A 22,600-nucleotide genomic window follows, 5' to 3' on the forward strand; every position below is an offset into this window, starting at 1 on the left:
TGGGGCATTTTTCTTGGACGCATGCTTTAAACGGCTGGGCAGTGGCGGTGTGCGGGTCCACTCGTCGTGATGTTGACGATCGATGCGGGCTTGGCGGCTTGGCCAATGTTTGGTACCTCGTGTTTGCAGAGGTTGCGGGCCCGCCGGAGGAACTGCCCCACTCCTGGCTCCGCCTCCGCCCCCGGCCTACGGAGACGGAGAACAAATTACGGGGAAGGATGGAATCCAACAGTACCTATACTGGCCAAGCCATTTATACGTGAAACAAGCTTTACTATATTGGATATTGGGGAAACATCCAATGATACCAGCCCGAGAGCTTCGTAGTCACCACGTGGATTATCCTCTACGTCTTGACTCACGGTGCCGAGTGTTAAAGGCCTGTGGGGCCGCTAATTTATGATTCCCGTCCCCTCCCGCCCACTGTCGCAGAACGGATTAATGTTCTCCCTAGTACCGCTATCAGCTTGAATTTTTCCCAATCAAACCTCACTGTCGCATTTGAATCCATCCAGTTTGATGCTCATAACTCTCTCGCAATGGCAAAGAAACCGGTTATTGGCCTTTTAGGCGGTGGGCAGCTGGGGCGGATGCTCCAGGAACAAGCCATGCTGCTCGGCATTGAGATCGTGGTGCTCGACGAAGACAACTGCCCTACACGGCAGATAAACTACAACCACAAGCACGTCACAGGTTCCTTCAAGGATCCGGAAAGGATCCGCGAGCTCGCCAGGAGTTGCGACGTTCTCACAGTCGAGATCGAGCATGTCAACACCGAGGTCCTGGAAGAGATCGCCACCAAGGGTGTCGAGGTTGGTGGCCAGATGAAGAAAGTGCCCGTGCATCCGTCGTGGGAAACCCTGCGCCTGATCCAGGACAAGTACCTCCAGAAGGAGCATTTTGGAAAGGCAGGCATGCCTATTGCGCCGCAAATGTCCATCGACTCTGGGCCATCTATGCTGGACTCGCTACAGAAAGCTGCCAAGACATTCGGATTTCCGTTCATGCTAAAGGCCCGAAAGGGGTCCTATGATGGCCGCGGTAACTTTAAAGTAAGCGGCGGAGCGGATTTTGAGGAGGCGATTTGCGATATGGGGAAGCTGTCCCTTTACGCTGAAAAGTTTATGCCCTTTAAACATGAGCTGGCTGTCATGGTTTTAAGAACGGAGGACGACGAGGGTAAACTGAAGGATGTCTATGCTTATCCAGCAGTCAAGACTGTCCATGAGGACAGCATCTGCACCAAGGTCTTCTACCCTCCGCCACAAGTGCCAACAGACGTATGTGAGAAGGCAAGGAAGGTGGCTTCCGATGTTATTCGGACGCTAAAGGGTAGAGGTGTCTTTGCTGTTGAGATGTTCCTCTTGGAAGATGGTAAGTTTTCCGGCACAAGGCTGTGGGTGAGATGCTTATATTGCGGCAGATAAACTGGTGATTAATGAGGTTGCTCCAAGACCGTGAGTCCTGAAACACGACTTATAACCCCAAGTAATTGCTAATTGTCCATGTTATAGTCACAACTCCGGCCACTACACAATCGAAGCTGTGCCATCTATGTCCCAGTATAGAGCACAGCTTTACTCTATACTCGACATTGTCCCTGCTTCTATCAATCTGCAGCCTCGGGTATCAGGCGCGATTATGCTGAACATACTGGGCGGTGCTCAGGAGGACTCTCATGACTCGCTCGTCGATCTGACCCATTCGCTCTACAATGATGACATGGACATCTTCCTGCACCTGTACGGCAAATCTTCTAAGCCTGGCCGCAAGATCGGGCATATCACTGTCACCTCCTACTCTCCTGATACGAATCTCGAACAACTGGCAGGCCCCCTGATCAAGGAGGTCGACCACATCCGCCAGGACCGCCTCGATGCTGCCTCAGCTCAGTTACGTCCCAACGCTCCTGCAACCTCTCAAGCGACCTCTTCAACCTCATCCCGTGACACCAAGAACCCCCTGGTAGTTGTCACAATGGGCTCCGACTCGGACCTCCACGTGCTCAAGGGCGCATTCGAGATTCTCGAGCACTTCGGCGTGCCCTACGACTTCACCATCACCTCGGCCCACCGGACGCCCCACACCATGAGCGAGCTGGCCAAGTCCGCCGCGGGGCGGGGCATCCGCGCCATCATCGCGGCGGCCGGCGGCGCGGCGGCGCTCCCCGGCATGCTCGCCTCGGAGACGACGGTGCCCGTCATCGGCGTGCCCGTCAAGGCGACGCACCTCGACGGCAACGACAGCCTCCTGAGCATCGTGCAGATGCCGCGCGGCTGCCCCGTCGCGACGGTGGGCATCAACAACTCGACAAACGCTGCCCTGCTGGCCGTCCGCATCCTGGGGTCTAGCGATGCGGGGTACAGGCAGGCGATGGCGGACTACATGCAGGGGATGAGTGACGAGGTTGAGGTCAAGGCCGCGAGGCTGAAGGAGATTGGATGGAAGGCGTATCTGGAGAAGAAGTAAGGAGGTAGGCCGAAGGCCATTAGCGCAGTGCTGGTGGGTTGTTGGCGATAATGGGCCGGGATGACACCAGCACTCATTTAGAGCTCTAGATTCAGACAGACATTTTGAATGATACCAAGGCTGTCTACTGGTATCCTTACTTGCGAGACACGATGGTGTAAAGCTCTTTGGGTAATGTGGAGAGTGTGCGATTTTTTTTGCAAGTCAGGGGCTTACTAGTCGACGAAGGTGATGAGGTGGATGCCTGTGTCTTTGAAGGGTTGGTGAACAAGCTCACGAATGAAACGAGAGTAACTGGGAGTTACACCTTAATCTAAGGGCTATGGAGGCCAGGGGTTTCACCTTCAATTTGAAGAACTTGTCTCTGCGGGCAGGGGCATTTGGCTATTCTGGACAGGGGTTCCGGGCCGCCAAAAATCTTGGGATAGTTGGAGCATGAAAAAGACCAGCTGACAGCCATGGAACAAGCGACGGGAACGGCGACGGCAACAGCAACAGAGACGGCGACAGCAAGAGTGCCCTGCCCGACTTTGGCAATAGTGACCGACGGCTAGCCAAATGCCCCTACCCTAACAGTTAAATGCCCCTGCCTAAATACCTAACCGCCCCTACCCGCATAGCTAAATGCCCCTTCCCGAATAGCTAAATGCCCCTGCCCGCGGAGACAACCTCCAATTTGAAAGGCAAAATTCGAGTATGATTTGAGTCAAGGATGTGTCAGTTAACCTCATAGTTTGAGCTAGGCATATTGTCGGGGTGACTACGCAGGGCACATACATATACTTTCCGTTTAGGACCCAGCAATCGCCCCAACAGAATCCGGTGTTGGGTGATCAATATCAACCTATATAAGTGGATTCAATCGTGCAAGCAATTGGAGTATTCTCGTTTTGCCCAAGATTTCCGTTGCTTAACTTCTTCAAATCCCAGTTGGAGTCTTAGACGCCAAGATGGAAGAAGCCAACTTCGAATTTCAGGAGGAGGAGGAGGCCATCATCCGCGTGGCGGCGTTCCATTGTCAAGACTACGATCAAGCCGTCGTCTGGTCCGAACCTCACAAGCACGACCCGGTCCTGCCATCCATCGTCGAGCCGTTTGCCACGTCACCGGCCTGCGAGACTTCCGTCCTGGGCCGGCTCCCCATCGAGCTCATCTTCGCCGTGTGCCTGTTACTGGACGTGCGGTCCTGTTTCCACCTTCGTCAAGCCAACAGGCGGGCCCGATGCATCGTGTCGAGCCTGAATGAATACCGAGCCGTCGCAACACACGGACTAGAGGCCCTCCGCGCCGCCCTCCGGACAGGCATTGCGTCTCGCCTCACCATAACCGACCTCTACCAGCCGCTGTGCATGAGGGACTGCGTCATATGCGGCTCGTTTGGCGGGTTCTTGTTTCTACCCACTGCTACGCGCTGTTGTTTCGCCTGCATTGGGAACGCGCATCGTCTACATGTCGTATCTCTTTCGGCGATCTCGAAGGCTTCCTGGATACCTCGTCGGCAACTGCGAGGGATGCTACCGGTGCTACACATACTCCCAGGGACGTACTCGATAGAAAAGAAGCGCTGCTATGGATTAGAACACTTGGTGGGACGAGAACAAGCGATCGCATTCCTGCGCAGCATTAGATACTATATTGATGCCTCCATCCCCTCGCATCCCCTTGGGAGATACGCCGCTTCGACGGCTTTGCCATATTTCGATCGGGCCACCTCTCGCATCGAAAATGGGCTCAGCTGCAAAGGTTGCCGGATTACCGCCGAAGAAAATTATTTTGGGGTTGAGGACTTCTGTGACCAGGTATATTCCAGGGCGGCTTATTTACACCATTTTCGGTTCTGCACCGGTGCGAAGAGACTTTGGGATGACAGTCGTGGGGGTTTCGTTGCGACCAAGGAGCCGGTATTGCCGTGGAGAGGAGGGCGTATATGGTTCTTTTCTGATTCTTGAATGAATGTGCATAGACAGACGCAGACCAAACCATGGGCTTTACCGACTGCTCAGATGGCGATACGCCATCTTAATGGAGCGACTGTGGTGTATCCCAAAACTCTCCGTCCCCAAACCTTACATCCGCGTCCTCCATCTTGAGCGCCGGCACCCACCTGCCCAGGCCGGGCCAGAAGTTCTCGTGGCCTCTGTTGCTCCCCTCCTCCCCCCCCTCGTCCGCCTGCCGCATATCCGCCCACCCGACGCAACTCCTCTTGGAGTACTGATACGGCACGACCTTGCACCATCGCGTCGTGCCCGCCAGCTCGCCCTGGCTGCTTTCGCCCTCCGGCAACGGCGGCTGCACCATGGAGATTCTGATGCCCAGCCACTCGTACAGTTTGGTAGACATTGGGAAGTACGGCGTGTAGCGCATCGGCTGGAAGGTGGCCCGGAAGAAGGGACGATCACTCGGTTTCCTCTCGAACTTGTCGTATGGCGTGGCCGTGTCGTGGGGGAAGACCTCGACGTGTGTCGACCCGTCTGGCAGGTCGGTCCACTCGAAGCGGGCAAGATGCTTCGGGATGTTCCAGTCTGTATACGAGAAAAAAAAAGGAAGGGTTGAGTTGTTAGAGCAATGCGACATATCCACTATGGCCAACATAGACCCGCAAGTTGAATGGGCTCACTCTTCCGGCCATTCCAGCAAGTATCCTTCTGGCTGACGTAGATTCTCGTCAGTCTGAGCGCCCGCTCAGCCCTCCGCTTCTTCCCCTTGTCGTCCACGGGGTACTCGAACTTCCCGGGCACTAGTAGCATCTCGTCATAGGGCCCGACAGGCGTCCGGCTATACCGAACGAGCTGAATGGTGCTGAGGCCCCCAAGCGCCCGGCCAAACTGGGGCGATGCAAAAGGCGAGGCGCGTTCGAGGGGCGAGTAGGCAATTTCAGGCAGTTCCCCCGACGCGGGCTTGGACGCCACAAAGTATAACACGTAGACGGTGGCCTTGCAGTCCCAAGGTGGTGGCGCTTCTGTGATTTGCGTCGTCGAATCCATGTTGTGCCTCCGCGACTAAGTTTTGATCTGAAGACGGTTGCAATGTTGTTTAGGTGGCGGCAGCAGGTTATAAAATCGCCAGATCACCTGACATGGCTAGGATGGGAATCTTGGGCATGAAGGAGGGTTTGAAGTTCTTGAAGAAGCTCACCGCGCCGTAAACACTGACGTGTCATGCATGCATGACTAGACTGAGGTGACGTCATAATTAAAACCCACGACGAGCTATCTTCTTGCCCGAGGCTTCCTCTCAAATAAGACCCCGTATCGCTTCCACGTGGGGGAGTGCCGGGTAGACAGGTAGGCCTGCTGCACCATTGCTGTTATTGATGAATCAGCTCGATCCACTGTCGACTCTGGTGGGGGCGTACGAGATGGCGGCGAGACCCTAACGCCGGGTTGTTGTTGAGGAGCCTTTGGGCCATTGCGCGCTGCGTCGGCACCGAGTGGGTGTATGGGTATGATTGTGCCCGATTACTTGGACTATGGGCCTGTACCTTCTGAGGAGATGCCTTGCAATGCGAACTGTGGCGCTTGGGATGACGGATGTGAGGCGTGAAGGTTTCGATGAGTTTCGATGACGGTGTTGATGGTCAGCTGCGCCTCAGGAGGTTGCCCCTGAGTCCCGAGAAGGCGTGAAGCCTGGCTGTCATGTTGGGAATTCCATGTTTGTGAGGGTACGGAACCTTCATCTTCCTCTCCGAAGAGTCTATCAAGTGGATGGATAATCAAAATTACCTTGCCAGCGATAAAACCTTAGCTCATGGACTCATGGTTTTCCGGCCGACATACCCTTGGGGAGGTGGCTTCGGGAGGTGCGTGACTTGGGGAGAGGAGAGCTAGGGTCCCTATCCCGGAAGTTGCCATCAAGACGTGGCATCTAGAGCCTGGGATACTGTTGTGTAGATGATGCTTTGCGTGTTGCGAGCGAAGGCTCCTTGTGCGAAAAAGTTGATGTTGCAGGTTGGGGGGGTTATTGACGACAGCCAAGACAGTCGCCTTGATGACTGTTTTGTCGGTGTTGACGGCCCTTTCAGGTTTAAGACCCCACAAGATGCGAAACCATCTTAGACTGCTGGGGTCTGCCGGGTCAGTCTGGCCTGTGGCCTGCATTTCAAGCAGGAGGTTGTCACGCTTCGGGGTACAAGGACCCGTTTGTGATCATCCCCCCCAGACCAGCTTTCGGGTGGAATGGAGGCCAGTCATTGGTTTTTGGCCACGTCCGGCGTTTTCAAACAAGGGCATCGCTGATATTTATTTCCTTGGGGAGTGGCATCGCGACGGATGGACTGGCACGAGGGTGGTATGTTATCTTGGATATCCTAGCATCCCAAAGAGCTCCTCTCGAAGCCACTTAGAGCCCCCCTCTCGAGGCTGAATTGATGTGAAGCTCCCCTCTAGAGCGGAAGTGAGTTTATGCGTTCTTGAACTCGGCCCCCTATGGTCAACCTATGGTCATGACGGAGATTTATTGTCACATCCATGACCAGCTCGGACCCAGACAGCGCCGCACGGAGGCGTCAGGATCCGACCTTGCTGCCCACCCCGGAACATCATAACGACAGGCAAAACCACGCCCGAGGACCCATCCGAACGTCAGGGCTCAAGACTTGGGCCCGGTTAGGCCATCATATCGGCAGTTCCAAGGGGGGGAAAACCACGTGCATGGACCGGCCACCCTCGCCCCGTCAGCTGACCCCCGTAGAGGCGCGTCAAGGAACTCAGAATGGCACGGGTTTTGTCACTAAAGCTCCCCGTCCGGTGTGCTACAGTGCGGATCGTTGCTTTCTCGACCGGCCTCGAGTTGACACCAACACATCTTCTAGGTTCATGTGGTTTCTTGCTAGTACTTGATTCTGGCCTGCCTCGCTCGTGCCCCTTCCCTTCATCGTTCTTGCCTCTGCCCCTGGTTGTTCCTGCTCTAACCTAATGGTGCCTGCCCCTGCCCCTGCTCCCGATTGCTCCAATAAATCAGATCTTACCTCTTCCTGCTTCAACAATCTAGGTACTCGTTGTGCTTGCGGAACCTTGGCTCAGCAAGAAGACCCTGATGGCCAGGCAAGTATAAGAGCAACCTACCTAATCATCTGCGAGGGAGAGTAGGTAAGGCATGCACCTACCTACCTTAGGTAGGTACCTGGGTAGGTAGGTAGGTAGGTACCTAGCAATTAGGAGAGAGCAGAGATACCTTCCTTGTGTTGTTGTTCAACTTGGTCGCAGGTTAGCTGCTTGATTGACGTGATGGCGTCGTGACACGCGGGTGATATGTTGGCCTGCTTTGCGTTCCAAGCGGCCAACACGTTGGGAGGGATTTGGTCTGTTGTCGACCACTCGCGATACTCCGGGCCAAGATCTTGGAAAGCCACGAGGTATCTGGCGAGGTTGTTTTTTGTGCGATGTGATGATGTGAGAATTGGGTTGGTCTGTATCGCGGATTGGCGGTATCAGCGGCAGCGCGCTGCCAAAATGGGTCGAATTCGGCAGGTTTGAGGTGTAGGAGCGAGGACCGACCTACCAGTTGCTCACCTAGGTGCCTACCTGCCTAGGTAGGTGGGTAAAGGATGGAAGTTAACGCACGACAAACGATGGTCCACCCCCTGATCGGGCAGGGACGGGTTTGGCTAAGGGACGTGTGCGGAGTAATGCTCCCAGTCTGCACCAACCAAGCTATACCCACGCCGGCAACCGGCAACCTCGAGATTTACGCCATTCTGCAGATATGTTTCCATGTGCAATTAGGGTGCAGCTCCTCATTGCTACACGCATCTATGTCCTTTACCAGAACAGGACCTACATTGAGGCAGATAAGAGAGACGGAATCCCCAAGGGACCCGCACCCAGACAAGGGCATTCACGGCTTACTTGGGGAAGGCCACACCCACCCATCTTTCCTCCCCAATTGCCCTCGTACACTACACAGAGTCTCGGCCATGGTCGATCAAAGCCTGCGGACATGCTCCCAGTAGGGGTCAACTTGATCCAGCTCAAACGCCTCCCCATTCAGTCTTGCCTGGGCTCGCCGGACGGCCTGCCACGTGAAGCCGTTGTTATCGATGCCAACTTGTTGGGCATGATCGAGAACACGGTCAACCCAATGCTCGCATACCCGTGTCAACTCCTCTTTCAGTGTCTCGACGGCCCGGAGAACATGGGGCAAAGCTTCCTGTTCCATGCGTAGCAAGTCGAACACAAACTGGATTGCCACGCCAATCTTGACGCGAACAACGTCGTCCTCGATGCTGCGATTTCCCTGAGTAAGATCTTTCCGGTTCACCGGGAGTGCCTGGGCTGAGTCGTAGAGAGACTGAAAGCAGATAGGGGCACTAAGATGCGCGTTGTCTCCTGTCTTTATAAGAAGCACGGTGAATTGGGATGTATGCCATTCGACGCGCCGTTCCAAGTTGTAAAGGGGTTTACCGTGCGGGTACTCAGCCCAATGTGGGCAGGGATCCGTATGTGCCACGACTTGGTCGTCGACAACCATGAACAGGGATCGGAACAGATGTCCCAGCGCAAAGCCATGCTCTCTCCAGGACCGGCTTGCTATATGAGGGTGTACGCCACGTGGATTATAGTGATCGAATCCGGAATGCAACGTGGCCTGTTCGTCGAGGGATTCAGATGCACTGTCGCAAAAGCTCTTGTGGAAAGACGTGATTTCCGGTATGTTTTGAGGGCGATTCGAGCATGTCTCATCGAACCAAATGTCCTTGGCAAAGGCATGATGACGGAATAGGGGCGGTCGTCTGCCGTTGATGCGGAGCCACTCGCGGTAGACATATCGCCCAAGCTTCTGCGCGTTGAATCCCAGCACATGATCCTGGGACTCGAAGTAGATGATGACTTCCTTGTTGGCAAACTCCCTCAACCCTCCCGGAAAGCCCCCCCTTTTGGTGAAGAGCTTTTGCTTGTCCAGACTCCATCGGTTGAACTCGCTCCACGTAGAGTGCCACGGCAGCCATCCGATTTTGTAAGTATTGGTTTGCAGACGCTCCCATGCCGCCCGTTCGTGGAATATGTCCTCTAATTCTCGTCGCAGCAGCTGCACCAGGTCGTCTGACGGAGGCTCTATCGTCCGGGACTTCAAGTACCGTTCATCGTATGAAGGGCAACTCTCCCGGAAAGGTTCGCAGTCGGTCTCGGTTTCATATGGAGGGGAAACATACCCAGGGTACGTTATCCCTGCCGGCATTTCTAGATGGGTGTGCTGGCCAATGATGGGGGAAAATAGGTTGAACTCGATGTCAGTTGTCGACGATTTAGAGATGCCGTGCAGAAGCAAGGTGGAAGAAGGTCATTTAATGTCTGCTGGGGAGTCTTTCGGTTCAAATTAAGGTGATATTGAAATCTTGACCTCACGGACCCCCGACGTCTTGTGAGTGACTCAGAGCCAGTTTTGTTGGTGAAAAGTTTGATCCTGCGGCCTCACATGCTCCCAACGGAGATGCCTATGATGATGCCATAGTAGCCCAAAGACAGGTCGGGTTCTTCATTCAGGCAATTTTGCGCCACTGCCCACAACGAACCAGACGCTTTGCTTCTCTACAGGGGTTGGTTTTCACCGACAAACGTAGTGACATCAGCTTGGCGGGAAGGGTTGGTTTGCTTTGTGGGGCCGGTCCGGAGGTGGCGCCGAGTCATTCGTCACCCTAGCGCCCACCCACCTCTCCCACCCCCTTTTTTTTCTAAAAAAAAAAAAAGAAAGGAGGAGAAAAGAGCAAGACCAAGGGTATGCACCTAGTCTACGGTAATGGACGATGTGTGGACGAATGATCCAAGTCCTTCATGAGATGCTGGACAGAATATGAGGCGAGCCGTGTATCTAACACTTTGCTCCGACAGTCCTTCCCGCAACTTCGCCATCATGATATCCTTAGGAGTAAAAAATAGAAGGCGTGTGATATAGCGTGGCCCGCTGCGCGCTTAAGGGAAAAGACTCTCGCGGGTTTATAATTACGACGGGGAAAGCAGGTTTACCCGTTTGGACCGCTCGGTAGACATGTGGTTTATATTCGGGCTGCCCGTGAGCATCAGGATGGAAATCAAGCCAGTATTTATCGTGAAGCAATACACGCCATCGATAGGGACACTTTCCCCTCGCTTTCGGCGGCTAATACGTTCATTCTCCGAGTCGTGTTTGTTCCCATGCACACAATTCTTGGGGAAGCGGCGAGCTGACGGGACCGTCAGCTGTTCCAGCTGTTACCAGTCGGCAGGAATGCGAATGACTCATAATCCGATTTACGCCTCAGAGCTTAATTCAATATCTCGAAGTCAACCGGGCACCGAATTTTGAAGCAACCTTGAGCTACGGCCCCGAACTTTAAAGGCGCCTGTCTCAATTTTACATAAATAGGTCTCTTTCTCCAGCTTCAACTCATTTTCTCACCTCGACACAACATATTTTTTTTCAGCATCAACCCTACGGGTGACTTCACAGACTACTATTCTGCGCAAACCAACATTACCTAGACTGGTGGATTGAGCAAGCCTACGAAGCGAAGCCTCGCCATCCAGCATATTTAACCACAATTCTTCGCAACCTCCCGAGAGGACGTGAGTGTTCGCCTTCGCTGGCCCACGTCTGAAATCGAAATCTGCTACAGACACACGCACAATACTTGCCGATCGGAGTACGGGAATATCGCCATATTGATTCGTCATCAACTCCCACATTATGGGTGCACTCTACATTTTCGCGTCAGTGGGCTACATAATCTGGATGGTGTTATTCCTCCACAACCCAGACGGAATTGGGCCACCTGCAGAAGCCCCGGCAAACCTCAACCTCGTTGCTCGCGTCGCCTACTACGCCCTCCATCCTCGCTGCGGTGATTGGTTTCTCGTCAACGTCATTGCCCAACTCGTGGTTAAGGGATGTGAGCTTCTTGAAGAGCGCAGATGGCCAAGCTTTTCCTGGGGTTATTGTCTCGGCAGCATTGCATTCCTGTGGTCCATATCTACCGCATCGACCAGGCTCGACGCATACCGGTTTGGAAGGCCCGCTTACTGACTACCTAGAGGAGTAATGGTATGGCAAGGTGAAGGAGAAAGAGCGATTCCGGGCTTCGGGTTAGGTAGGACAGTCGGATTTACTCGGTGGGAAGTAATTAGGCCTTGGCACGGTGCCAGCCGAGACTCCTCTGCAATTGCCGCTGGAAGGGGTAAAAAGGTACGGCACGTGCGAGGTCACGTGGAAGGGGTTATGACAGCCGGAACGGCTTTCAAGGTTAGGTAGGGAAAACAACAAGCAGGCAATCACCTACTTTTTCGAATATACGGTCTGCAACGGCCCTCACTTCTCTCCAGGGCCGCAGATCAATCAGCTGGCCCTCGTATTCTCCCTCGTGGTTGTTTTGTTGTTTTGCCCATACTGGGCGAAGTCCAAGGCTTCGCCTGTTTCACCGCTTTTATTAAGAATCGAGAGACGTTTCTCTGGCATGCGTTCAAAGCCCGTGTGTGTCGGTGGAGTAGAGGTGCAGGCAATCGTGAGCATTCATTCGATCTGCGTTCAAGCAAGACCATGCAGGCTTCCTCGATCTTGCGATTTTCTGAGAAATTTGCAACCATACAACATTGAATCCTTTCTCTCTCCAGCAACTTCAGATGCTGAAGCACTTAGCCATGCAATTTCTCTCTCTAGTACTTTCCCATTACAGCGGCAGCAACAACAACCGCAACTGTTGCCAATTTTCCGCCACCTGGTCGAAATTTTGACAGCCTGCTGATACCTGTGATGCACTAATCGCCTGCGCGTGCGGAGTAAATGGCGTATGCCCCTGGAGAAATTCTGTTTGCAGTGGTTGCTTACGTGAAGTTGCGGTATCGTCCGAGATCGCACAGATGTAAGGATGGCCTCTTACATCATAGATTGTGTGGAAAGCGCGATGTTGTGCCTGCTAGTCTATTGTGCTATCAACCTTTCACGATATTCCTAGAACGATGAATTTGGCAAACATCGACATTGTTGTCTCAATGACCTAACCAAACGTCCAAAGGACTGTACAAAGTAGACCAATACCCCTCCCTCTCACCCAAAACCCCCATCTCAATTATCCCTTGGCCTTTTATCCCCTCAACATGGACAGAAGTAAATACCATCATCACAAAGCAGCGAGCACCGGCACAACAGCCAAAATGACACCACCACGAAATTCGGCCTGGGATGCGCCCCACTCACTCCAGCGGTCACAACAGCAAATTGACCAGATCCTGTCGGCGCCGATCCAGCCGTTCTTGTGCAAGTGGTGAGCATAGAACCGCTGGCAGGCGGCGTGGTCGGTTCGGGGACTCCTTGCGGACAATGCCAGTGCTTGCCATGGGGGATGCGCTTGCTGGCTGGGGATGCCGCGCTAGTCTCGACACTTCCGCTAGGCGGGGTTGTCGGTTCGGGGACTCCTCCGGGGACTCATTCGGTGACTCTTTCGGGGCAGTGCTAGTGATCACCATGAGGAATGCACTCCCTGGCAGGAGGTGCCTCTCCCGTAGGGGAGCTTCCGCTGGGCGGGTTTGTCGGCCCCGGGACGCCTTCAGAGTAGTCCCCGTGGTCGCCGTGGGGAACACACTCGCCTGGTCCCTCCAGGGTGCCAGTTGCGCCGTGGTCGCCTGGAGGTGTGGTCGGTTCTGGGACTCAGTCCCTCGGGGCAGTGCCAATGGTCGCCGTGGGGGATACGCTCGCCCAGTAGCCCAGTTGGGGTTGGTTCCGGGTTACCGCTGGAAGGAGTGGTTGGCTCGGCAACGTCCGACGGATAGTGCTAGTGGTCTCCGTGTGGTTCGCAAGTGGCGGTATTGCTGGTTCTTGGACCACAATCGTCCTCTCCCGGAGGGGTTGTCGTCTCAGGTACGCCTGGAGAGCAGTACCAATGGTCCCCGTGCGGGATACACTCCGGGTGCCGTCGTCTCGGTTGACGAGTGCCCTCGTCCGGAGTAAGCGTGGTCGGCTGCGGCACTCCGGGCGGGCAGTGCCAATGGTCACCGTGGGTTTCACAGGATTGGGTGGCGCTTGGGGCGGCCGTTGAGAGGGCGCACAGTGCCCTGTAACTCAACATGTCAGTATCACACAAATCAGGAGCCGCATTTCTTGAGCTTCGTACAGTGGTCAACGTTGGGGCTACATACCGAGCCCGTTGGTAGTCTTGGTAGAACCTATGACTTGTTTCAGTAAAAAGGCGAGTTGTCGGTAACAGCCTGGGGCCTACTCTTACTAGCAACCTGATGATGTTGGTGACAGAGATATGGCTGACACTACGCCACCGTCGTGAGACTTTGTCGACCGGAGCCCGATGGAGTTCGAGTGGGGTCCATCAATGATATGGATGATACTAGGTATATCGCCGTCTTGAGACTTTGTCGGCCGGAGGCCGATGGAGTTCGAGTGGGGTCCCCGGCTGGACCAAGGCGAGGGTACCGGGGTTGTCGGGGGACCTCATCCGTCATCCCCACCAGCAACGGACGTTGACTTTACCTAGGGTTCAGGCGCATTGCCGAAAATGGTGTCAATCACGAACCGACGAGTCGGTTCGTGATCCATTGCAGCATGGACGATCCTTCGCAGGGCCTCCCGCTGCGCCGGCGTGGACCCATTATACACCAATACGCCCCCCAGGCAAAGTGCAACACCGTGCCAGTTGGTCAGGACGAGGTCCCGGGCGCCGATAATTATATCGTAAAACTATTACGCAGGAGTGTCAGCAGCAAGTAGTACTGTTACCGAAAGCACTTGACAAGACCGGGCGGACAAGACCGAGAAGGATGCTGAACCAGATGATCTCAGGAGAGGAAAGGGGTAGAACATGAGTTGGATGCGATAGAGAGCCAAAAACCGGCTGTGAGAACAAGACTTACTGTCATTTTGTAATTATTTTTTGAGGATATCTCGCTCCAAAAAAAAAAAAAAAATATCGCTTGATAGCAGTTTGACAGAGAAGAGAAGAGAAAACCGAAACGAATCCCAGGAGGATAGCCTATTTACATACCTGTGCGTCTTGCGTCTTGCCACTTCCTGCTCGACATGCTGTACGGGGACAGAGGCTGTACTTGCCATTACAAGCCTCCTTGTGCGACGTCCTGTGGGGTCCAGCTCGACGTGTGGATGCGAGATGAAGGCTGGTCTTGCCATCGCAAGCCTGTCCAGGTGCCTCTTGCGGATTCTGGTGCGTTATCCAGCGGAAGGCTTGGCCTGCTGCTGCATTCCATAAGTGGAAATCGCAAACAGAATGGGAAGGATGGGAAGGCTCACTCGTTGAAACAGACAGATCTGTCAATCGCTACTGCCGTCTCTTGCTCTTGCTATTTCTAGCAATAGCGACCCGTGTAGCAGGCCGCGCCCCACGCACAGGAGCTGGCGCTCGCCGTGCGAGAGTTCGGCTGCGAGCCAGTTGAGGTCGGCCCAGTCCGGCTTGTGTTCGTGCTGCAGGGAGCGCAGAGCCGCGACCAGCTGGGCGTCGTCGTGCTGGTGCAGCGGGTCCAGGTTGGCATGCACGCTGCCGTCAAAGAGCTGCGCGTCCTGGGGGACCACCGTGATGGCCACGCCGCGAAGGCGTGGTAGAGACACGTCTGCGATGTCGATGCCGTCGATCGAGATGGACCCGCCGTCGGGATGGGGGTCTAGCGCCCGGAGTAGGGCTAATACCAGGGAGCTCTTGCCGGCTCCAGTGCGACCAACTACCGCTACTCGCTCCCCGGGCTAGCGTCGAAGCTGATGTTCTCCAGCACGGGCTCGAGGTGGGGGGCGTAGCGGGCGGTGAAGTTGTGGAAGCGGATGGCCCCGTGCCTTGTCCAGGCGGACGACACTTTCTGCGCCGGGCGCCGGCGCGATCCTGGTACTCCTTCAACTGCTTCCTGTTCGGCCGATGTGTACTCGACAATGCGCTCCACGGATGTCAGGCTCTGCTGGATGATGGCGTAGATCTGCACAAACCAAAGCATGTGGTCCGTGAACGTCGCCGCGTAGGTGAGCACAAGGCCTGCTGCGCCGGCCCCGATCAATCCTGTTTTGGAGAGGACGAAGGCAGCCGTTGAGAAGGCGACGATGCTGCTCAGCACGTCGATACGCAATGTCAGCCATTGCTTGCTGGTCCAGAGGAGTAGGTAGGGCTGGTTGAGCCGGTCCACCAAGTCGTCATGCTGGGCCGTAAACATGGCTTCCCGTCCATAGCTGCGGATGCTCAAGCAGCCCGCGATCGTCTCCCCGATCTGTGGTACAGAGGCGACCGGGCCACCGACTCGATGTGCTTCAAATCTCGTGCCACGTTGATATACACGGCCGTGACATAATAATAGGCCAGGAAGTTCACAGCGAGCACCACAATTGGCGCCAGCCCGGTAGCACCCACAGGATGATCACGACGACCATACCCACCGACACCACGATCTGGAACGCACTGATCAAGAAGGACGCCAGAAACTGCCACCACACCCTCGTCCTTGGAGAGGTGGTTCGTGCTCTGGCCCAGCGGGCGGTCGAAGAGGACGAATTTCGCAAAGAGCACCGAGTTGAGTAGCCGTTCGAATATCTCTGAGGATGCCTTGAGTGAGCCCGAGAACGTGATTAGGTCACGCATGAATGTTATCAGGGCATAGGCAGTACAGATTGTCGTGTAGATGGCCAGGTAATATCAAGCAGACACTTTTCCCGCGGCCTTGGCTCTGGCGTTTGGTGGTGTTTCACTCTCCTGCCTGTCGTACCGGGATGCCCACACCTTGATCCAAAGGTTTCTACCAAGCGAAGCCACCTGCTGCAAGGCAAAGCCACACAGAACCAGAACCCAGCACCACCTTGAGCCCATGGCTGCTAGGTAGCCCTGGGCCAAGGTACCGCCCCTTCGAATTTTCTTTTTCGAGTGTCGGATTCCTCGTCTGTCTCGTCGGTCATTCGCTGTACGACATCGGGCGCTGGTGGCTCGGTAGGAGCAGACGCCTCGTCCCGGGAAACTGCTTCCAACGACCTCTCCGCCCCCAGCAGGGAGTCGACAAGACCTGTAGACATTAACCTCGTCAGCCGTCCCCTGGGCCTTGATCCGACCGGCTTCGAGCACAACGACATAATCGCAATGCGGAACCGCCAGCTGGGTGTGGTGGCGAGGATGCATGTCCGGCCTCGCATCAGGGGCCCCTTGATGGCGTGGAAGAAGATGTGGTTCACGGTGCGCGCGTTCACCGCGCTGAGACAGTCGTCGAGAAGCACGTATCTAGACGGCCTGTACAGCGCCCGCGCGAGGGCCACCGGGTGCTTCTACCCTCCCCGAGAGCCGGATTCTGTTTTCGCCCGAAAGAGTCTGGTCTTCGTTGGCGAGCGCCGCGAGGTCCGGGACTAGGGCGACGGCGTAGAGGACTTCCTCGTAGTGGTCGGGATTGAGGCGGCATAGATGGAGATCCACACATTCAGGGGCAGCAGGGCTATCATAAGTGCGACGCCAATCACGCCACTCATCCCGAGAACGCGGTAGAGTAGGGACGTGCCGATGGTGATCTGCACCGGGAAGGTAACCCAGCCGGGACCAGATAGACGCTGCCACTCATGAAACTGAGGTGGTCGACGTCCGTCGACACGAAGTTAAAAATGGCGCCGTCGGTGGCGTGGTCTTGTACGCGGGTCTCCGCCTCGGAATCGGACGGCTGCGGCGGCTTTACCATCCTCTTCCGCAGCACCTTTGCGTAGGTTTGACTCGAAAGGACGGCGCGGAGCTTGGCGCTGATGGTATAGCCAATCCAGCCGCATTGGCAATCAGCTGGACCGGCCACGAGACTTGAGGCCAAAAGGCCAACGACACAAAGCCAGACAGTTCGGCGCGTCACGCTGTCGGGAAACTGCAGATGCTAGCATTGCTAGGATCCAATTTCCCTGTTGCAATCCACAACGCTCGACAGTGCAGATTCTTGGCTGCAGGTGAGGTCCCAATGTCTTCTTGGCTAATGTCTATCAGGGTTCTCTCATGGGGGGATTAATGACACAAATCTTGGCAGTTTCCTTCCTTTTCTTAGGCAAAACACCCGGCTCTCGCTCTATTCGATGAAATGAGGCTCTTGAGGAGTAGCTACCCTGTCTTTATGGTACTTCCACTGTACTTCGATGAACCGACTGGGATCACTCTTTGACCCTTGAGCTGAAAGATGACCAGCCAGCCCCTGTCAGCATCCAACCCTGCTTAGCTGGAATAGTTAGGTTCATTTACATCATTCCCAGAATAACTAGTTACGTTTTGTTCCATATTTCGCTTCCGACCTCTAATCTTGCCCATGAAACTGAGTCGAGTCTAGCCAGAGGCCAAGCCAAATCCCACCATGACCCGCTCCAGCCCGCGCACCTTGACGGCTTCGCCAAAGCCATGAGAATATAGAGTCAAGTTGCATTCACACAATGACTTTTTTGGGCGTTCTGTCCAGCTTAGGAAGAAACGGCATTGCCAGGGGTTAGTCGTAACTCAACTCGCCGACATAACAAACAAGGTCATCGATTGATGAGGCGAAGGTTCACAGGACTCTTGACCTCGGCACGGCTATCAGAACTGGCCATCTTTTTTTTTTTTTTTTTTTTTACTACGAGCTACTTTGATTTAGCCCAGATACCCTCATCCAAATCTTGTCGTTTGATCTCACGCTGTCGGCTTCCGTCACCATGATTCGCCAGTTACGAGCCTTGGGAGCCCTCATCCTCTTCTGTTTGTCGACGCTCGTGCTCTTCAAAATCGTGACTGCTCTCGGAAGCCCACCTGCGGGACGGCAGGTAGCGCAAAGCACAGCCGGTCAAGCTGCCGCAGCGGAACCCAAGGTCACTGCTGTTTCGAAATGCGGCCATGACGGTATCATGCTGTAGGTCATCAAGCAACAGCGCCGAAATTACCCTGTTGTTTGGGTTGTACTTGTAGGCATCACCATATACTAGTCGCTAATATGTTGTCTTGCAGGTTATGTACGGCGGGTGCATCCGAATATCGTGTCCATACAACAGTCACGGCAACAACAGACATCCCACCTGCGTTCACGGGGTGCCGCCAGAATGACTCCGATATGTGCGTTCCCTTCTCCTGCTCTCCACTCACATCCATAGTAACTAAAGAACCGCCATGCTGACTTCGTTGATCAGATACTGCCTCACCCCAGCAGGCAATGATGTAGAAATAACCCTGGACGCGGATGACGCATCTCAGAACGGTGGTGATGCTGTCGAGCCGGCTCGAGAGAACTGCCACTTCCATGCTAGCATCGAGTAAGTTCCAGTCACCGGCTATCCGCCACGAACCGTCAGAATCTCCCGTAACCAATTTGCTACAGGCACTGCGCTGGCACTGGTTCGGACAAGGAGGGTTCAACTCGGAGATGCACCCGCATTGAGAGGAATTACAGCATCCCCTTACGAGTGGGCATGCTATTCGTGATATTGGTGACGAACGCAATTGGTAACAGGCTCCGCCCCTATTTTTGGATCTACCGTACCCTCGAGCTCATGGCTGATGTTGACTACACAGGCGTGTTTGGGCCCATCTTCCTAGGCCCGCCCGCCACCCCTCGCCACATCGTGTTCTCCGTGCTCAAGCAGTTTGGCACCGGTGTGATCATCTCAACTGCCTTTGTCCATGTATGGAAGAACATCCGATTTTTAGATATCGTGCCGAGCTAACAGGTTCCCAAGCTCTTGACACACGCGTATCTGATGTTCGCAGACGAATGTCTCGGGGAGCTTCCCTTCGAAGGCAGGGCGGCATCGATGCTAATGGCCGGCCTATTCCTGGCCTTCTCTGTCGAATATGCCGGAACCAGACTCCTGCTATGGCATGCGGCCAGGATGCCGGCAACCTTCGAGGCCGGGCTGGCCAGCATCTCCGTCCCGGAAGCTGGCATCATCTTTCACTCCTTGCGTGTGTCCGCCCCTTAACTGCCTCCTTCTATCGGCTCTCTGGGGAAAGCGACTAGCTAACGGCCCAATCAGTCATCGGCCTCACCCTCGTCGTCGCAGGCGACACCTTCTTCCCCACCCTATCCGCAGTGATAGCCCTCCACCAGGTGATCGAGGGCCTCGCCCTAGGCACACACATCACCGTCCCTCGCAGTACCGGCAACATGCGTCGTCCCCTCCTCAACCCCGGCCCCGGCTGCCAGGGGTTTGCGACAGTAGCAGCAGCAGAGACGAAAACCCCTGCCCCTTACCCCACCACCACCACCGATTCGGCGACTACGAAGAAGAGGCAGAAGCAAAACCTCCCCCTAGCAGCCGAATTCGCCCTCGCGGCCCCCGCAGGCATGGCATTGGGCACCGCCGCGGTGCGGAGCCTCCTCGGCGGCCCGTCTGCCGTGGCGATCATCGGGTCTCTCGACGCGCTGTCGGCGGGCGCGCTGGTTTGGGTCGGCGTCGTCGGGCTGTGGGCCGGGGACTGGATGGGGCATGGGGGACGGATGGCGGGCGAGGGAGCGGCGGGGGCTGCGGGTGGGTTGGGTGCTCTTGTTGCGGGTGTGGGGTTTGGGTGGAGGTGGGCTTGAGGTCTTGTTTGGTGGGTATATGTTAAGTTAGCCCGACTGCATATTAGCTAGCGGTGGAACGTATCTCCCTGTGATGTCTTGTCTTTGATGTACATTATATGCCAGTTCCCCTGGTAGGCACCTAACTAAGGCGCTAAACCACATCCCCTGCATTGTGTCAATGTCGACAGCCAGTCAATGAGCGTATACATGACGCCATATCCAAGCTTATCATGGTTAAGCATTCTGTCCGGAACGACCGCTATGCTCAAGAGAGCCAAATCTGGTGCTAGCATGGGGAGTTCAGGGGTCGACTCACGGGTTCAGCCGGGATGATCCACCGTCAATCTGAAAAATAAGAGTCGGTGATAGATAAAACAGAGAAGTCAGGGCATAAACCCCTTCCGATACACACTGACATGGGATATCCTTAGAGGACGACATCTCTGGCTTCACAATGTGGTAGAGCTCATCTTGAAGGTAATTACATTGCCTTGGCTCTTCTTCTCAGAAGCAAATGCAATCACAAAATCGCCCCCAGACGTCCCTACTAAAGGCAGCAACTGCTACAAACCCGGTACGTGCCCGGCATCAAGGCCAGTAGACCCGAATCAATAACCATCCCTCCTACTGACCCTATTCGTAAGCCCCTTCCCCTCGCTAAACCGCCCGAGGTTATGCTCCAAGATGGCGAACACGCGCTGGTTGTACGCCGTCGACGCGCCGCTGACGTGCGGCGTGACGATGACGTTCTTGGCGCCCCACAGCGCGTGGCCGTCGGGCAGCGGCTCCGGGTCCGTCACGTCGAGGGCGGCGCCGCGGATCAGGCCCGTGTCCAGGGCCTCGATCAGGTCCGCCGTGTCGACGATGGGGCCGCGCGCAATGTTGGAGACGAAGGTCTTCTTGGCGGAGAGGATCTGGAACTCGGGGGCCGACAGCAGGTGCGTCGTCTTGTCGGTCAGTGGGAGGGAGACGACGAGGAGGTCGAGCCCCGAGGAGAGGAAGGAGTGGAGCTCTTCCTTGGTGTCGCCCGAGAACCACTTCGAGGGGAGTACGCCCTCGGGGTCGCCGAGGCCGGGAGGGGTGTAGGACTCGTCTCGGCGTGATTCGGGCGTGTTGCGGGGATGCAGCGTGTAGGCGTGCACGTCTGACCCGAGGGCTTTTGCTACCCGCGCAACCTGCCGGCCGATGCTGCCGTAGCCGAGGATACCCCTAATTATGAATGTTCAGTAACTGATGGCGAATAGCCGGGGCGGACGAAGAACTTACACCCTCTGGCCCACGGCGTCGTCGACGATCGTGTGGCTCCTTTGCCACTTGCCTTGGCGCTGCAGATCCAGGTAGTGCGGGACTGAGACACCGCTGTTAGTCCTGGGTTATCAGGCTTTGCTGATTGTTGGAAACATACTGTGATGCTGGAAAGCCAGGAATGTGGTGATAACCCACTCAGATATCTGGGGCCTTTTGGCTTGTCAGCGTGTTGACGAGTGGCATGGGAAGGGGGATAGAACATAGAACCCTACCCGTGAACGCCATTGGCAGTGCAGAACGCGATATCGGTATCCGAAAACAGCGGGTTCTTGAGGACGTGGTTGGCGCCAGCGCTCATGAGCTGGACGTACTGGAGCTTCGGCGCTAGATCCTTGGTAGGGAGAGCGTTTCCGGACGCGAGCAGGATCGTGATGTCTTTCCATTCCTCCTCCGGAAACAGTGTCTGAGTCTTTGTCTCTCTCCAATCCAGCCTGTGGTAAACGACCTCGAGCCCCGGGAAGTTTGTATGCAGCCTGTCCAGATATTCCTGTGGCGGAGCCTCCGGTATGAGCAGGAGGAGCTTGTGTCCCTCTAGCGACCTGTTTGGTGCGGCGGCTGCCGAATATGGCGCGCCATTGGGCCCGGCGGAATCGATAACCATGATTATCCCTTGAATTGAAAGTCGATTGACGGGTTGCGGGAAGTGAGGAGGCACCGAGTATATAGCACCGCTGAAATTCAAGCAAAGTCAGGAAGGCGTTGTTGCGGTTTCAGGTCGACGGAAGTCGGGCGGCTTACAAATACGACGCAGATAGGGCCAATTGGGAGAGTGGGATGGTGGGGGTGTTCTGTGTGACGCCATCTCGCGCCGCTGTGGGGTCATATCGCGGTGCCCAACTACAACTTCCAATGACCCTAGGAGAGTACTGGTGTCCCTCTATCTCGGTTTGATCATTTGAGGCGTAAATCAGGTCATTACCATTGAGGGGCAAACCGCACCCATGGGTGCGAAGCAGGCAAGGTCGCGGTATCTTTGCGGCGCTATGCTACATCGGGAGCCGGTGTTATAGCTCCTGAAGCGACGGGCCATATTCTACAGGAGCAGGGTTCTTTGAATATTGGTCCTCTTTTGTGTTGCCGATTGGAAGCCTCAGAACATGGGACGGGCTTGAGATTATTTCAACTTCACTAGGAAATCAACAATAAATACCCGTGGCCCATATCAGGTACGAAAAAGGGGCAATTAAGGGGTAAACGGGGTATATCATCAACAATTGAAGATCGAGAATAGGAGCGCGGTCTTGTTTTGAATTTCCTCACTGATAAGACGCCTTGGTATCTGTCCATCAGGCGCGTGGTCGTGGAGCCTAACCTGCCCACCGTATTCGAGAGACACGAGTAGAAGGCTCTTAAAGACTCACATCCATCTTCCCCGGCTTATC

The 22,600-nt window shown here is 55.3% G+C and overlaps 10 protein-coding genes across 10 annotated transcripts; 5 read left to right on the plus strand and 5 right to left on the minus strand.

The window, feature by feature from the left end:
- The first annotated feature begins 438 nt into the window (after positions 1-438).
- On the plus strand, positions 439-2,876 carry QBC33DRAFT_467283 (uncharacterized protein). Its single transcript, XM_060425157.1, has 3 exons — positions 439-1,374; positions 1,424-1,457; positions 1,515-2,876. The coding sequence occupies exons 1-3, from the start codon at positions 540-542 to the stop codon at positions 2,467-2,469; spliced, it is 1,824 nt and encodes a 607-aa protein (XP_060286241.1). The 5' UTR covers positions 439-539; the 3' UTR covers positions 2,470-2,876.
- Positions 2,877-3,012: 136 nt separating this feature from the next.
- Positions 3,013-4,637, plus strand: QBC33DRAFT_529970 (uncharacterized protein). Its single transcript, XM_060427191.1, has one exon. It carries the CDS (start codon positions 3,420-3,422, stop codon positions 4,416-4,418), a length of 999 nt encoding a protein of 332 aa, XP_060286242.1. The 5' UTR covers positions 3,013-3,419; the 3' UTR covers positions 4,419-4,637.
- On the minus strand, positions 4,454-5,601 carry QBC33DRAFT_310222 (uncharacterized protein). Its single transcript, XM_060423471.1, has 2 exons — positions 5,087-5,601; positions 4,454-4,991 (listed from the first exon to the last, which is right to left on the minus strand). Exons 1-2 carry the CDS (start codon positions 5,451-5,453, stop codon positions 4,489-4,491), a joined length of 870 nt encoding a protein of 289 aa, XP_060286243.1. The 5' UTR covers positions 5,454-5,601; the 3' UTR covers positions 4,454-4,488.
- A 2,503-nt stretch (positions 5,602-8,104) lies between these two features.
- Positions 8,105-10,071, minus strand: QBC33DRAFT_529974 (uncharacterized protein). Its single transcript, XM_060427192.1, has one exon. The coding sequence runs from the start codon at positions 9,643-9,645 to the stop codon at positions 8,392-8,394; it is 1,254 nt and encodes a 417-aa protein (XP_060286244.1). The 5' UTR covers positions 9,646-10,071; the 3' UTR covers positions 8,105-8,391.
- A 661-nt stretch (positions 10,072-10,732) lies between these two features.
- On the plus strand, positions 10,733-11,781 carry QBC33DRAFT_529975 (uncharacterized protein). Its single transcript, XM_060427193.1, has one exon. The coding sequence runs from the start codon at positions 11,131-11,133 to the stop codon at positions 11,464-11,466; it is 336 nt and encodes a 111-aa protein (XP_060286245.1). The 5' UTR covers positions 10,733-11,130; the 3' UTR covers positions 11,467-11,781.
- A 547-nt stretch (positions 11,782-12,328) lies between these two features.
- Positions 12,329-13,540, plus strand: QBC33DRAFT_310279 (uncharacterized protein). Its single transcript, XM_060423472.1, has one exon. It carries the CDS (start codon positions 12,619-12,621, stop codon positions 13,381-13,383), a length of 765 nt encoding a protein of 254 aa, XP_060286246.1. The 5' UTR covers positions 12,329-12,618; the 3' UTR covers positions 13,384-13,540.
- A 1,172-nt stretch (positions 13,541-14,712) lies between these two features.
- QBC33DRAFT_603016 (uncharacterized protein) lies at positions 14,713-16,240 on the minus strand (the record flags this gene model as incomplete). Its single annotated transcript, XM_060432166.1, has 6 exons — positions 14,713-15,077; positions 15,114-15,138; positions 15,168-15,248; positions 15,318-15,609; positions 15,657-15,979; positions 16,082-16,240. 6 exons carry the CDS (start codon positions 16,238-16,240, stop codon positions 14,713-14,715), a joined length of 1,245 nt encoding a protein of 414 aa, XP_060286247.1.
- Positions 16,241-16,734: 494 nt separating this feature from the next.
- Positions 16,735-17,489, minus strand: QBC33DRAFT_529980 (uncharacterized protein). Its single transcript, XM_060427194.1, has one exon. It carries the CDS (start codon positions 17,085-17,087, stop codon positions 16,881-16,883), a length of 207 nt encoding a protein of 68 aa, XP_060286248.1. The 5' UTR covers positions 17,088-17,489; the 3' UTR covers positions 16,735-16,880.
- An 89-nt stretch (positions 17,490-17,578) lies between these two features.
- QBC33DRAFT_603027 (uncharacterized protein) lies at positions 17,579-19,928 on the plus strand (the record flags this gene model as incomplete). The annotated part of the gene is made up of 7 exons (XM_060432167.1): positions 17,579-18,263; positions 18,359-18,463; positions 18,538-18,660; positions 18,726-18,850; positions 18,920-19,029; positions 19,084-19,309; positions 19,381-19,928. The coding sequence occupies exons 1-7, from the start codon at positions 18,070-18,072 to the stop codon at positions 19,926-19,928; spliced, it is 1,431 nt and encodes a 476-aa protein (XP_060286249.1). The 5' UTR covers positions 17,579-18,069.
- A 326-nt stretch (positions 19,929-20,254) lies between these two features.
- On the minus strand, positions 20,255-21,943 carry QBC33DRAFT_467285 (D-isomer specific 2-hydroxyacid dehydrogenase). Its single transcript, XM_060425158.1, has 4 exons — positions 21,431-21,943; positions 21,316-21,368; positions 21,177-21,258; positions 20,255-21,119 (listed from the first exon to the last, which is right to left on the minus strand). Exons 1-4 carry the CDS (start codon positions 21,817-21,819, stop codon positions 20,519-20,521), a joined length of 1,125 nt encoding a protein of 374 aa, XP_060286250.1. The 5' UTR covers positions 21,820-21,943; the 3' UTR covers positions 20,255-20,518.
- Between the last annotated feature and the right edge of the window lie 657 nt (positions 21,944-22,600).

Source organism: Phialemonium atrogriseum (genome assembly GCF_030411735.1).
Source record: "Phialemonium atrogriseum strain 8032-3 unplaced genomic scaffold QBC33scaffold_5, whole genome shotgun sequence".
NCBI classification, from domain to species: Eukaryota; Fungi; Ascomycota; class Sordariomycetes; order Cephalothecales; family Cephalothecaceae; genus Phialemonium; species Phialemonium atrogriseum.